We start from the raw sequence: 15,044 nt of genomic DNA on the forward strand, positions 1-15,044 counted from the left end.
CACGGTCTTCTGTTAAGTTTCTTAGGATCCACATAAGAGTGAAACCATATGGTATCTATCTTTCTCTTTATGACTTATATGACTTAGTACAACACTCTCCAGTTCCATCCACATTGCTACAAAAGGCCATATTTCATTCTTTCTCATTGCCAAGTAGAATTCCATTGTATATATAAACCACAACTTTTTTTAAAATATGAAATTTATTGACAAATTGGTTTCCATACAACACCCAGTACTCATCCCAACAGGTGCCCTCCTCAATGCCCATCACCCACCCTCCACTCACTCCCACTCCCCATCAACCCTCAGTTTATTCTCAGTTTTTAAGAGTCTCTTATGGTTTGCCTCCTTCCCTCTCTGTAACTTTTCCCCTCCCCCATGGTCTTCTGTTAAGTTTCTCAGGATCCACATAAGAGTGAAAACATATGGTATCTATCTTTCTCTGTATGACTTATTTCACTTAGCATAACACTCTCCAGTTCCATCCACATTGCTACAAGAGGCCATATTTCATTCTTTCTCCTTGCCAAGTAGTATTCCATTGTATATATAAACCACAACTTCTTTATCCATTCATCAGTTGATGGACATTTAGGCTCTTTCCATAATTTGGCTATTGGTGAAAGTGCTGCTATAAACATTGGGGTAAAAGTGCCCCTATGCATCAGCACTCCTGTATCCCTTGGGTAAATTCCTAGCGGTGCTATTGCTGGGTCATAGGGTAGATCTATTTTTAAGTTTTTGAGGAAGCTCCACACTGCTTTCCAGAGTGGCTGCACCAGTTTGCATTCTCACCAACAGCGCAAGAGGGTTCCCCATTTCTCCACATCCTCGCCAGCATCTGTAGTCACTTGAGTTGTTCATTTTAGCCACTCTGACCGGCGTGAGGTGGTACCTCAGTGTGGTTTTGATTTGTATTTCCCTGTTGAGGAGTGATGTTGAGCATCTTTTCATGTGTCTGTTGGCCATGTGGATGTCTTCTTTAGAAAGGTGTCTATTCATGTCTTCTGCCCATTTCTTCACTGGATTATTTGTTTTTTGGGTGTGGAGTTTGGTGAGTTCTTTATAGATTTTGGATACTAGCCCTTGGTCTGATAGGTCATTTGCAAATGTATTTTCCCATTCCGTTGGTTGCCTTTTAGTTTCGTTGATGGTTTCCTTTGCAGTACAGAAGATTTTTATCTTCACGAAGTCCCAATAGTTCATTTTTGCTTTTGTTTCCCTGGCCTTCAGAGATGTGTCGAGTAAGGAGTTGCTATGGCTGAGCTCAAAGAGGTTGTTGCCTGTTTTCTCCTCTAGGGTTCTGATGGTTTCTTGTCTCACATTCAGGTCCTTCATCCATTCTTACTTTATTTTTGTGTATGGTATAAGAAAGTGGTCTAGTTACATTCTTCTGCATGTTGCTGTCTAGTTCTCCCAGCACCATTTGTTAAAGAGACTGTCTTTTTCCATCGGATATTCTTTCCTGCTTTGTCAAAGATTAGTTGGCCATACTTTTGTGGGTCAAATTCTGGAGAGTCTCTACCCTATTCCATTGGTCTACGTGTCTGTTTTCATGGCAAAACCATGCTGTCTTAATGATTATAGGTTTGTAGTAGAGGCTAAAGTCTGGGATTGTGATGCCTCCCGCTTTGGTCTTCTTCTTCAATACTACTTTGGCTATTCAGGGTCTTTTGTGGTTCCATACAAATTTTAGGATTGCTTGTTCTAGCTTCGAGAAGAATGCTGGTACAACTTTGATTGGGATTGCATTGGATGTGGAGATAGCTTTGGGTAGTATTGACATTTTAACAATATTTATTCTTCCAATTTATGAGCACGGAATGTTTTTCCATTTCTTTGTGTCTTCTTCAATTTCCTTCATAAGCTTTCTACAGTTTTCAACATACAGATCTTTTACATCTCTGGTTAGGTTTATTCCTAGGTATTTTATGATTCTTGGTGCAATTGTGAATGGGATTAGTTTCTTTATTTGTCTTTCTGTTGCTTCATTATTAGTGTATAAGAATGCAACTGATTTCTGTACATTAATTTGTATCCTGCAACTTTGCTGAATTCATGTATCAGTTCTAGCAGACTTTTGGTGGAGTCTATCGGGTTTTCCATGTATAGTATCATGTCATCTGCAAAAAGTGAAAGCTTGACTTCATCTTTGCCAATTTTGATGCCTTCGATTTCCTTTTGTTGTCTAATTGCTGATGCTAGAACTTCCAATGCTGTATTAAACAACAGCGGTGAGAGTGGACATCCCTGTCATGTTCCTGATCTCAGGGGAAATGCTCTCAGTTTTTCTCCATTGAGGATGACATTAGCTGTGGGCTTTTCATATATGGCTTTTATGATGTTTAAGTGTGTTCCTTCTATCCCAACTTTCTCGAGGAGTTTTATTAAGAAAGGATGCTGTATTTTGTCAAATGCTTTTTCTGCATCGATTGACAGGATCATATGTTTCTTTTCTTTTACTAATGTGATGTCTCACATTGATTGGTTTGTGAATACTGAACCAGCCCTACAGCCCAGGAATGAATCCCACTTGATCGTGGTGAATAATTCTTTTTATATGCTGTTGAATTTGATTTGCTAGTATCTTGTTGAGAATTTTTGCATTCATGTTCATCAGCAATATTGGCCTGTAGTTCTCTTTTTTGCTGGGTCTCTGTCTGGTTTGGGAATCAAAGTAATGCTGGCTTCATAGAATGAGTCTGGAAGTTTTCCTTCCCCTTCTATTTTTTGGAACAGCTTGAGAAGGATAGGTATTATCTCTGCTTTCAATGTCTGGTAGAATTCCCCAGGGAAGCCATCTGGTCCTGGACTCTTATTTGTTGGGAGATTTTTGATAACTGATTCAATTTTTTCACTGGTTATGGGTCTTTTCAAGTTTTCTATTTCTTCCTGTTTGAGTTTTGGAAGTGTGTGGGTGCTTAGGAATTTGTCCGTTTCTTCTAGGTTGTCCAGTTTGTTGGCATGTAATTTTTCATAGTATTCCCTGATAATTGCTTGTATTATGAGGGATTGGTTGTAATAATTGCATTTTCATTCATGATTTTATCTATTTGGGCCTCTCCCTTTTCTTTTTGAGAAGCCTGGCTAGAGGTGTATCAATTTTGTTTATTTTTTCAAAAAACCAACTCTTGGTTTCATTGATCTGCTCTACAGGTTTTTTTAGATTCTTTATTGTTTACTTCTGCCCTGATCTTTATTACTTCTCTCCTTGTGCTGGGTTTGGGGTATCTTTGCTGTTCTGCTTCTATTTCCTTTAGGTGTGCTGTTAGATTTTGTATTTGGGATTTTTCTTGTTTCTTGAGATAGGCCTGATTGCAATGTATTTTCCTCTCAGGACTGCCTTCGCTGCATCCCAAAGCGTTTGGATTGTTGTATTTTCATTTTCATTTGTTTCCATATATTTTTTAATTTCTTCTCTAATCGCCTGGTTGACCCATTCATTCTTTTGTAGGGTGTTCTTTAATCTCCATGCTTTTGGAGTTTTTCCAAACTTTGTCCTGTGGTTGATTTCAAGTTTCACAGCATTGTGGTCTGAAAGTGTTCATGGTATGATCTCAATTCTTTTATAATTATGAAGGGCTGTTTTGTGACCCTGTATGTGATCTATCTTGGAGAATGTTCCATGTGCACTCGAGAAGAAAGTATCTTCTGTTGCTTTGGGATGCAGAGTTCTAAATATATCTGTCAAGTCCATCTGACCCAATGTATCATTCAGGGCCCTTGTTTCTTTATTGATCCTGTGTCTAGATGATCTCTCCATTGTTGTACATGGAGAATTAAAGTCCCCTGCAATTACCACATTCTTACCAATAAGGTTGCTCATGTCTGTGATTCTTTTATATAATTGGGGGCTCCCGTATTTGGCACATTGACATTTATAATTGTTAGCTCTTCCTGATGGATAGACTGTGTAATTATCATATAAAGCTCTTCTTCATCTCTTGTTACAGCCTTTAATTTAAAGTCTAGTTTGTCTGATATAAGTATGGCTACTCCAGCTTTCTTTTGACTTCCAGTTGCATGATAGATAGTTCTCCATCCCCTCACTTTCAATCTGAAGGTGTCCTCAGGTCTAAAATGAGTCTCTTGTAGACAGGAAATAGATGGGTCTTGTTTTTTTATCCATTCTGATACCCTATGTCTTTTCGTTGGAGAATTTAGTCCATTTACATTCAGTGTTATTATTCAAAGATACGGGTTAGGAGTCATTGTGATGTCTGTAGGTTTGGTGCTTGTAGTGATGTCTCTGGTACTTTGTGGTCCTTGCAACATTTCACTTACAAAGTCCCCCTTAGTATCTTTTGTAGGGCTGGTTTAGTGGTGGTGAATTCCTTCAGTTTGTGTTTGTTTGGGAAAACCTTTATCTCTTCTTCTATACTGAATGACACACTTGCTGGATAAAGGATTCTTGGCTGCACATTTTTTCTGTTCATCACATTGAAGGTTTCCTGCCATTCCTTTCTGGCCTGCCAAGTTTCAGTAGGTAGGTTTGGCACTCCCCTATGTGTCTACTTTTGTAGTTAGGGCCCGTTTATCCCTAGCTGCTTTCAGAATTCTCTCTTTATCCTTGTATTTTGCCAGTTTCACTATGATATGTCGTGCAGAAGATCGATTCAAGTTATGTCTACAGGGGGTTCTCTGTGCCTCTTGGATTTCAATGCTTGCTTCCTTCCCCAGATCAGGGAAGTTCTCAGCTAGGATTTGTTCAAGTTCACCTTCAGCCCCTTTCTCTCTCTCGTCTTCTTCTGGAATTCCTATGATACGGATATTGTTCCGTTTGATTGCATCACTTAGTTCTCTGATTCTCCCCTCATACTCCTGGATTTTTTTCTCTCTTTTTCTCAGCTTCCTCTTTTCCCATAACTTTATCTTCAAATTCACCTATTCTCTCCTCTGCCTCTTCAATCTGTGCTATGGCCACCTCCATTTTATTTTGCACCTCATTTATAGCATTTTTAAATTCCTCGTGACTATTTTTTAGTCCCTTGATCTCTGTAGCAATAGATTCTCTGCTGTCCTCTATGCTTTTTGCAATGCAGTGATTAATTATATGACTGTTATTCTAAATTCTTGTTCCGTTGTATTGCTTAAATCGGTTTTGATCAATTGGTTAGCTGTCCCTACTTCCTGGAGTTTCTTTTGAGGAGAATTCTTGTGTTTCAACACTTTGGGTAGTCCCTGTGGTAGCTCCAAACTGCAGGGCACTTCCCCTGTGCTGCCCAGGGTAACTTGTGTTGGTGGGTGGGGCCGCAGTCAGATCCCATGTCTGCCCCAGCCCACCGCTGGGGCCACAGTCAGACTGGTGTGTACCTTATCTTCCCCCCTCCCAGGGGCAGGACTCACTGTGGAGTGGTGTGGCCCCTGTCTGGGCTGTTTGCACACTGTCAGGCTTGTGCTGCTTCAATGGGATCTGGCCAAGGGCTTATTAGATGGGGTGGATCTGCAAGGTGCATAGGGGTGGAAGGGGCAGGCTTAGCTAGCTTTGTTGGTGGTGGTCCCCTGCGGGAGGGGCCCTGCAGCACCAGGAGGGAGGCAGGTCAGTTGGAGGGATGGACCCACAGAAGCATAGCATTGGGTGTTTGCTGGTGCAACCAAGTTTGGTGATGGGAACTGGTTCCCTTTGGAATTTCGGCTGGGGGATGGGAGAGGGAGATGGAGATTGCCAGCACCTTTGTCCCCCCGTTGAGCTGAGCTCTGTCTTCTGGGCTCAACAACTCTCCCTCCTGGCATCCCCTTGCCCTCCCCACTCTCCGAGAGCAGAGCTGTTGACTTTTAACATTCCAGATGTTAAGTCCTGCTGGCTGTCAGAACTCACGGAGTCTGCCCCTCCGCTTTTGCAAGCCAGACTTCAGGGGTTCTTCTTTGCCTGGAGGGCTGCCCCTCCACCGCCCCGGCTCCCACCTGCCTGTCTGTGTAGCATGCACTGCCTCTCTGCCCTTCCTACCCTCTATCGTGGGCCTCTTGTCTACGCTTGGCTCTGGAGAATCTGTTCTGCTAGTCTTCTGGTGGTTTTCTGGGTGTTTAGGCAGATGTGGATGGACTCTAATCAATCAGCAGGACAAGGTGAGCCCAGCATCCTCCTACCCAGCCATCTTCCCAGGTCTCTCCTCAAGAGCCAGACAGGCAGGCCAGACATCGAGCTCCAAAAGTGGGAAAGAGGTGACATGGATCTAGATTCCTTTGTGTCTCCACACTCCAAGGTGGTTCAGCTTGCACCGCAGGGAGCCACACCCTCGGTTGAGCCCCAGACATTAAGGTGCGACTTGCTCTTCTCGCCAGGGCACGTCTGTCTCTACTCAGTAAATACTAAAGACTTAATTGGATATTGATTTGGTAAAAGAGTCTCTGTGAGGAGTGTTTGACAGTGATCAGATTGCTGGCTTAAGTAACTGGGATATCAGTGCCACTGAGAAGGACAAATCACACAGGAAAAGGAGCTCCTCTGGGTGAAAAGATTGTGTTCAGTTTTGAACTTGTGCAGCCTGATGGGCCTATGCTATATTCTGATGTGAGGCGAGGGTTTGTTGGCTAGGAAAGTGCTAAAGTACAGTTTTATAACTTCTTGAATAGATGCCTTTCATTTGATAACTTTTGATTCCAAAAGACTGGTATCAGTTAGTGACTTGGAATCATCTATTTGCCTTCTGGTTTCACAGTTTGATTTCCCTGTTTTAAGACATAAATATCTACTTGGATATGATGAAAAGGACTGTGCTTTAGTAAGACTTTAAAGAGCCAAAGAAACCTTGTAAAAGAAGAACACAGCTGGAGGCATTACACTTCCCGATTTCAAACTAATTACAAAGCTATCATAACCAAAACAGTATGGTTTTGGCATAAAAACACACACAGATCAACAGAACAGAATTGAGAACCCAGAAACAAACCCATGCATATACAGTCCACAAATTTTTGACAAGGGAGCCAAGAACAGTCAACGGGGAAAGGACAGTGTCTTCAATAAATTGTGCTGGTACAAATAGATAGCCACTTGCAGAAGAATGAAATTGGATTCCTATCTTACACTGCTCACAAAAATGAACTTCAGATGGATTAAACTTAAGTGTAAGACCTCAAACCATAAAACTCTTAGAAGAAAATACAGGGAAAAACTCCTTCACATTGGACTTGGCAAATATTTTTTTGCATATGATAAGAAACAGAAGCAAAAATGAACAAGTGGGACTACATCAACCTTAGAGGCTTCTGCACAGCACAGGAAACAACAAAGTGAAAAAGCAGCCTATTGAAAGGGAGAAAATATTTGCAAACGATATACCAGATAAGGGGTCCAGACATCCAAAATATATAAGGAACTCTTACCATTCAATAGTAAAAACACAAATAATCTGATTAAAAAGTGGGCAAAGGACCCAAATAGACATTTTTGCAAAGAACATACAGATGCCCACCAGGTACAGGAAAAGACACTCAACATCACCAATTATCAGGGAAAGTACAAATCAAAACCACAATGAGATCCACTTCAAACCTGTTAGAACAGCAATTATCAAAAAGACAGGAGATAATTATGGCAAGGATGTCAAGAAAAGTGAACCCTCGTACACTTTTGGTGGGAATGTAAATTTGTATAGCCACTGTGGAAAATAGGGACATTCCTCAAAAAATTAAAAACACAACTACCATACAATCCATCAAATCTACTTCTGTGTATACATATGAGGGAAATGAGTCACTATCTCAAAGAGATACCTGTACTCCCATGTTCATTGCAGCACTATTCACAATAGCCAACACATGGAAACAACTCTAAGTGACTATAATGGATGAATGAATAAAGCAAATGGGTGATATGTGTGTGTGTGTGTGTGTGTGTGTGTGTGTGTGTGTGTGTGTATGTATAATAGAATATTATTCATCCAAAAAAAGAAGGAAATCCTTCCATTTGCAACAACACTGATGGACCCTGAAGACATTATGCTGAGTAAAATAAGTCAGACAGTAAGATATATACTGTATGATCTCACTTACATATAAGTAGAATCTAAAAATGCCAGACTTCTAGAAATAGAGAGTAGAATGGTGGTTACTAAGGCCTAGGGGCTAGGGAAAATTAGATGTTATTAAAGGGTACAAACTTTATAATATGACTAAGTTCTGGGGATTAATGTGCAGCACGGTGTGACTACAGTTAACAATACTGTATTACATACTTGAAAGTTGCTAAGAGAGTAGCATTTATTTATTTATTTATTTACTTTTATTTATTTTTTAAATTTACATCCAAGTTAGTTAGCATATAGTGCAATAAATAATGATTTAAGGAGTAGATGAGTAGCTCATCCCCCCTCCCACAACCCCTCCATTAACCCTCTGTTTGTTCTCCATATTTAAGAGTCTCTTATGTTTTTGTCCCCCTTCCTGTTTTTATATTATTTTTGCTTCCCTTCCCTTATGTTCATCTGTTTTGTATCTTAAAGTTCTCATATGAGTGAAGACATATGATTTTTGTCTTTCTCTAGTTTCACTTAGCATATTACCTTCTAGTTCTAGTTCCACCCACGTAGCTGCAAATGGCAAGATTTCATTCTTTTTGATTGCCAAATAATACTCCATTGTATATATATACCACATCTTCTTTATCCATTCATCCATCGATGGACATTTGGGCTCTTTCCATACTTTGGCTATTGTTGATAGTGCTGCTATACATGGGGGTGCATGTGTCCCTTCAAAACAGCATACCTGTGTCCCTTGGATATATACCTACTGGTGCAATTGCTGGGTCATAGGATAGTTCTATTTTTAGTTTTTTGAGGAACCTCCATACTGTTTTCCAGAGTGGCTGCACCAGTTTGCATTCCCACCAACAATGCAAAAGAGATCCTCTTTCTCCACATCCTTGCCAACATCTGTTGTTGCTGAGTTGTTAATGTTAGCCATTCTGACAGGTGTGAGGTGGTATCTCATTGTGGTTTTGATTTGTATTTCCCTGATGGTGAGTGATGTTGAGCATTTTTTCATGTGTCGGTTGGCCATCTGGATGTCTTCCTTGGAGAAGTGTCTATTCATGTCTTTTGCCCATTTCTTCACTGGATTATTTGTTTTTTGGGTGTTGAGTTTGATAAGCTCTTTATAGATTTTGGATACTAACCCTTTATCTGATATGTCATTTGCAAGTATCTTCTCCCATTCTGTCGGTTGCCTTTTAGTTTTGCGGATTGTTTCCTTTGCTGCGCAGAAGCCTTTTATTTTGATGAGGTCCCCGTAGTTCATTTTTGCTTTTGTTTCCCTTGCCTCTGGAGACGTGTTGAGTAAGAAATTTCTGCAGGCAAGATCAAAGAGGTTTTTGCGTGCTTTCTCCTCGAGGATTCTGATGGCTTCCTGTCTTACATTGAGGTCTTTCATTCATTTTGAGTTTATTTTTGTGTATGGTGTAAGAAAGTGGTCCAGGTTCATTCTTCTGCATGTTGCTGTCCAGTCTTCCCAGCACCACTTGCTGAAGAGACTGCCTTGATTCCATTGGATATTCTTTCCTGCTTTGTCAAAGATTAGTTGGCCATTATGTTTGTGGGTCCATTTCTGGGTTATCTATTCTGTTCCATCGATCTGAGTGGCTGTTCTTGTGCCATTTGTTTTTTGTTTCCTAGGACCTTGTATGGTATCTAGCACAAAGTGCTACAGGTGACCATAGTATGAACTGATATATATTTGAGAATCTCTTAGATCTAGACACTTGAATGAACCATGTAAAATAATGAGAATAATACTGTTATTACCATCTCTGTTATATATCCTCTGGCCTCTTTTATATCACACAAGAAGAAAGGGACATATGTCAGGGTAGTGTGCTCGGCTCCAGCTCTACTTCTGGAGTATAGGCTAGAGAACAGCACCAAAGACTGTTGGAACTTTCTGTCCAGTTTTACAACTCTACAGATATAAGCTGACAAAAAACTCCCAAGTAATGGCAGGGAGTGGAGTGAGATTTCTTGTTAGTTTATATCTGAGAAGGTGAGAGAGCAAGCATGGAAATAATTAGACATGTTCTGTTTGCTTCTGATCCAAAATATAGTTTGTGGTTCTACACAAAGTCATCATCAATCAACTAACAATGCATTATTTATAAGAAAACAACCTGCAGCAGAAGTGGTTCAAGTCAGAGAAACAGTGGCAGAGTTTTGTTCTGAAAGGCTGTAATTGTCAATCAGTCTTTTTAAGTTACCTGAGTTATTTGGTTTGGGAGATTACCACTGTTATTTCTTCCCTAATACCTTCCTCCTTTATAGAGGATCTGGTAACTATAATAATATATAATAATATATGTGAAAATGTATGTCCTTTCTCCTGGAAAGCCCATTAGAATTACACTGAAGCACTTGGGGGCAAGGCTGTGGCTATGTTGCCTGGATGAGAATGCAGGGTTGCTGCATCACACAGTAGCCCAAGGGAGAATGTAGGGACAGAATAGCATTTATCAACCGAGGAGCTAGGTTCTACAGTGACCAAAGGAGATGGGGAAATTGAATGGGATAAAGCAAATGAGAGAAAGTCCAGGGAGGTTAAAAGTCAAGTGCTGTAGGGGCGCCTGGGTATCTCAGTCAGTTAAGCATCCAACTTCAGCTCAGATCATGATCTCAAGGTTCATGAGTTCGCATCCCATGTTGGGCTCTATGCTGACAGCTCAGAGCCTGGAGTCTGCTTCGGATTCTGTGTCTCCCTCTCTCTCTGCCCCATCCACGATCCTGCTCTGTCTCTCTCTCACTCTCTCAAAAATAAATAAACATTAAAAAAAGTTTAAAAAACCTGTTGGGATGAGCACTGGGTGTTGTATAGAAACCACTTTGACAATAAATTATATTTAATATAAAAAATTAAAAGAAAAGTTAAGTGCTATAAGATAAATCGTTGTAGACCCAAAGGACCTAGTACTTTCTAGCAATAAATATGCTTGGGGAGAGAGGGCAGGCAGATGGAAGGGATATGTGAACAAAATAATCAAGGGTAAGAAAGATACTGAATGAAACAACTGTTCCCAAGAAAGCACTACAAGAAACCAGCAGAAATATAAGAACTGTTTTGAGACAAATGAAGAAGAAGGCATTCTCTTTTCTATTAACCTACCATAAGCTTCAGAGCAACAAATTTCATGGATTTTTCAAACTGGAGATCAGTGCTGATCACAGAAAAGCTGCAGATAGGTGGGGCAGGTAAGTGATTAACACCAAATGGAACCCTATTGGGAAATTAAATGTCCTACTTGATTCAAGATGCATGAGGAAAAAAGAGTTCAGATGTCAAAACAGGAGTAAATTTCCCTGGAGAAAAGGTGACCTTAGCAGGGTTGACCTTGAACAGGTGTCAGAAATCGCTACATTTGTGTAGTGCAAAGCACACAGGTTTTGGTAGTCCAGCAAGACCTGAGGTCCAATCTCAAATCTCCTACTTACTTGTAAATCTATCTATTAAATAAACTTAGGCAAAGCACTTAACCTCCCTGAGCATTTTCACCACCTACAAAGTCTAAATTAGAAATCCTACACTTCAAGGGCTGCAAAGCCTCTACTACATTATAATACCTTACACATAATGAGTGCTCCATAAATGGTAGCTATTACTGTTTTAAGTCCAAATCAAATTTAAAACAAGAGATGACCTGAAATAGGAGAATTCTCAGAAATTCTTGATTTGGGAATAGTTGACAGCAAGAAAGTTATAAAAGCTTGGACACTACATATTCTAATATCAAATATCTAAATATCAATAATGACAGATGAGCTCTAACTGTATTGCTTTTCATTAACAGGATTTTTCTTCTCTGTGGTACAAAATGTAGTGTATTTATTGCCAAGAATTTATGGACGGTATCATGAGAACATGCCATCATATGGACCCTGAGATTTAAATTATTTTAATATAACTTTTTTTAAAGAAGAAAGTTTGAAGAAGTCTAGCAATTTTACCTGATGAGGTCCTGAACTCGACTGTTAAAAGTATCACCTTGTGAGGGTTTGTTTTTCATTTCCTGTGTCGATATTTTTGGTGTATCTGGCTGGCTGTTTCCATCTGGTCGATTGGCAATCAGGCAGCTAAAAACCACAGCACTGACTTTGAGAAGTCCAGTTGTCAAACCTTCAAAAAGTTGCTTATTTGTATTTCTTCCCAAAATAGCATTATTTTCATCTGGAACATAAACCTAGATGGAAAAAAAATACAGTAATTATATTTCAGGAAAACCACCAGAAGTGGACAGAGATAATGTGGAACATTTCTGGAATCATAAATAATTTTGAAATTGTAGAAGTGGCTAGCTAAATATTAGAGTGTTGGTTCTGAAGTTAGATTGCTGAGTTCAAGTCTCAGCTTTATCCTTGCTAGTTGAGCGACCTTGGGCATGTTGCTACTTCAAAGCTTCAATATATTCTCATTTATAAAAGAGGGACAACAACAATGCCTATATCATAAGATTCTAGTGAGGATTAAATGAGTTAATCCACATAAAATGCTTAGCTCATGCCAAGGCATACAGTAAGTGCTCAAGAAATAGTATTTATTCAATTGAATACATTATATTAACAATTTATATGAGCCCAGAAAATGAACCAATTGGTAAACTGACAACATTGTTTTCTTGTTAAAGTGAATTCTAAAAATATCTAATCTGAATTCCTCTATTAAAATCAAATTCGTATTTCTTATTACAGAATGGTAAAACAGTTTTTGCCTAATACCTAGTGTCATATTCAGCTATTCTTGTATATAGTTTACAAGAAGTAACATGGTTAAAAGTTGGGACTAGGAGTCAGAACCTGGGCTTAGTTTCTGACTCTACAGTTACATGGTCTTAGACAAATTCCTTAACCTTTCTGTGTCTCTATTTCCTCAATTGTGAAATGAGGATAATCATAATCAAATCAACACGTGTAAATTCTTAGAACAATGTCTGGCACATAGGTAAGCCCCACAGAAGTGTTATCTGTTACTACATTTCTACTCTTACTATGATTCCTACTATTACCATGAGTAAATACTACTGTATATGAATAACAGTTCTCACAGAGAAGGATGACTTAAGAAGTACAATGCCTGGGTAGCTCAGTTTGTTAAGTGTAAGCTCAGATCATGATCTCATGGTTCGTGAGATTGAGCCCCATGTTGGGCTCTGCACTAACAGTGTAGAGCCTGCTTGTGATTCTCTTTCTCTGCCTCTTCCCTGCTCTTTCTCTCTCTCAAAATAAATAAGTAAATAAACATTAAAAAAAAGTACAATGGCTGGATATATAATTACCAGGCTGGGAGCTCTGTGCCCTTGGTCTGTAAGGGCTCACTCTTCCCAGGGAGAGGAGGGGTTGACTCCTAAAAGCCTTACTACCAAGAAAGGGGCAGAGACAATAAGCTAAGGGTGGGAAGAAGAGGTCTGGATGGAATCAGATGGTACTGTACTCAAGATCTACTTTTTCTTCTAGGAGATTACATGACTCAAAGTGACAATTTTACATTTCTGAGACTTGGTTTCTGTATCTGCCTACCTACTAGGACTACTATAAAGTTCAAATGAGATGATGAGTAGAAAAACACCTGGCAAATTATTACACTTCAAATGCACTTAGTATAATCAGCCTTTGCTTATCCTCACTCTTCACCTGCACCAGTCCTATCAAAAGAGGAATAAATACTCACTTGGATTAAAAAAAAAGAGGATCTTTATAAACACAAGCTAATGTCCCCTTCATTCCTTTCTGTTGTTGTTAATTTAGACATGCCATGAAAGTCACTTTTCTGAGAATAGCCTGTTTAAGACTGCTGATCATAAGTTCTATCCAACCATGGAGCCATTCCTAAACCCAAGTAATTACAGCAGAATCTTTCTGCAGTCTATGCTCCAATTAACTGATGAAAGCTCCCTTTGAAACTCTATAGTAGTTATAAAACAGTCACACAAACTTTCGACTGTGACTAGTGTAACCTAGCCTATCCCAATATAGCAGGTGGTATATGAGAATGGAATTTGAACCTAGGATTTCTATGTAAGTCAGGATGAGCTGGGTTATGCTGCAATGAAACACTCCTCAAAAATTTCAGTGGCTTCAAACAATAAAGTTTTATTTTTCATTCAAATGACATGTTCGTCTCAGGTCGGCTGGGGCTCTGTTCTGCGTCCTTGTCTTTACTCTGGAGTGACAAAGCAAGTACCATTTATAGCAACAACAACCAATAGAACTTTCTAAGATGATGCAAGTTTTTAAGTCTACACTGTTCTATATCTGCACTAGTCACATGTGGCTGTTGAGCACTAGAAATGTGGTTAGTGTGATACAGGGATTATATTTTTAAATTTAATTAATTTTAACTTTAATATTGGCTAGTGTATCAGACAGTACAGAGCACTATAGGTCACAGTGGCAGAGAAGAGAAAAAATCTCTGTAAGGTCTTGAATCAACATTAAATGCATTACCTGAAAGTGATCTTCTCATTTTTGCTCACACCTTATTGGCTAGAATAATCATACCATCCAACCCAACCACAAGAGAACCAAGAAATGTCATCCAATTGTGTACTTGGAAAGAGGAAGAGAGGCAGGACATTTGGTCCGTGGTACTATTGACTGCATGATATTGTTTCTTCCATTATGCCTACACAAATATCATTCATGGTTAAGTTCTTTAGCATATGATGATTACATTTACTTTCTTATACAAATTTTTGGTCTCAGGTAACTTTTTTCATATGCTGAATTTCCTATTTATCTGTCATTAATTCACTGTCAATCTTTCTGGTTACAGTGAAATTTCCTCTCAAGTTCAGTCACAGCAGAAATTGTTGATTCTTTTTCTCCCCCCACATTCCCCCTGAAACCTACAACACCCCTGCACTAATATGGACTGTCTGCTCTGTAGGCCTGTGACACAACTCTCCTCTTGGGATTGCCCTTCATCTTCATCTTAAGAATTCCTTCCACCCCTTCCTGGGTTACATTCCCTTGTTTCTTGGATTCCATGTCTTTTTTTTCTTCCCATTCTCTCATTTTGTTGAGGAATATATTCCAACAAGTTCCTAAGAAAGGCTGCATGGAAAG

The 15,044-nt window shown here is 39.4% G+C and overlaps 1 protein-coding gene across 5 annotated transcripts in view; it reads right to left on the reverse strand.

Moving 5' to 3' along the window:
* The window catches only part of SCAPER (S-phase cyclin A associated protein in the ER), a 508,319-nt gene that overhangs the window by 75,276 nt on the left and 417,999 nt on the right, over positions 1-15,044 (reverse strand). For all 5 annotated transcript variants that reach the window (XM_047074743.1, XM_047074740.1, XM_047074744.1 and 2 more), the window contains one exon: positions 11,931-12,163. In XM_047074743.1, coding sequence (XP_046930699.1) covers positions 11,931-12,163 — 233 coding nt within the window. The remainder of the gene's footprint in view (positions 1-11,930; positions 12,164-15,044) is intronic.

Source organism: Lynx rufus, unplaced genomic scaffold (genome assembly GCF_022079265.1).
Source record: "Lynx rufus isolate CCGP_SWC_20201006 ecotype Redwood Valley unplaced genomic scaffold, mLynRuf1.p SCAF_13, whole genome shotgun sequence".
Lineage (NCBI taxonomy): Eukaryota > Metazoa > Chordata > Mammalia > Carnivora > Felidae > Lynx > Lynx rufus.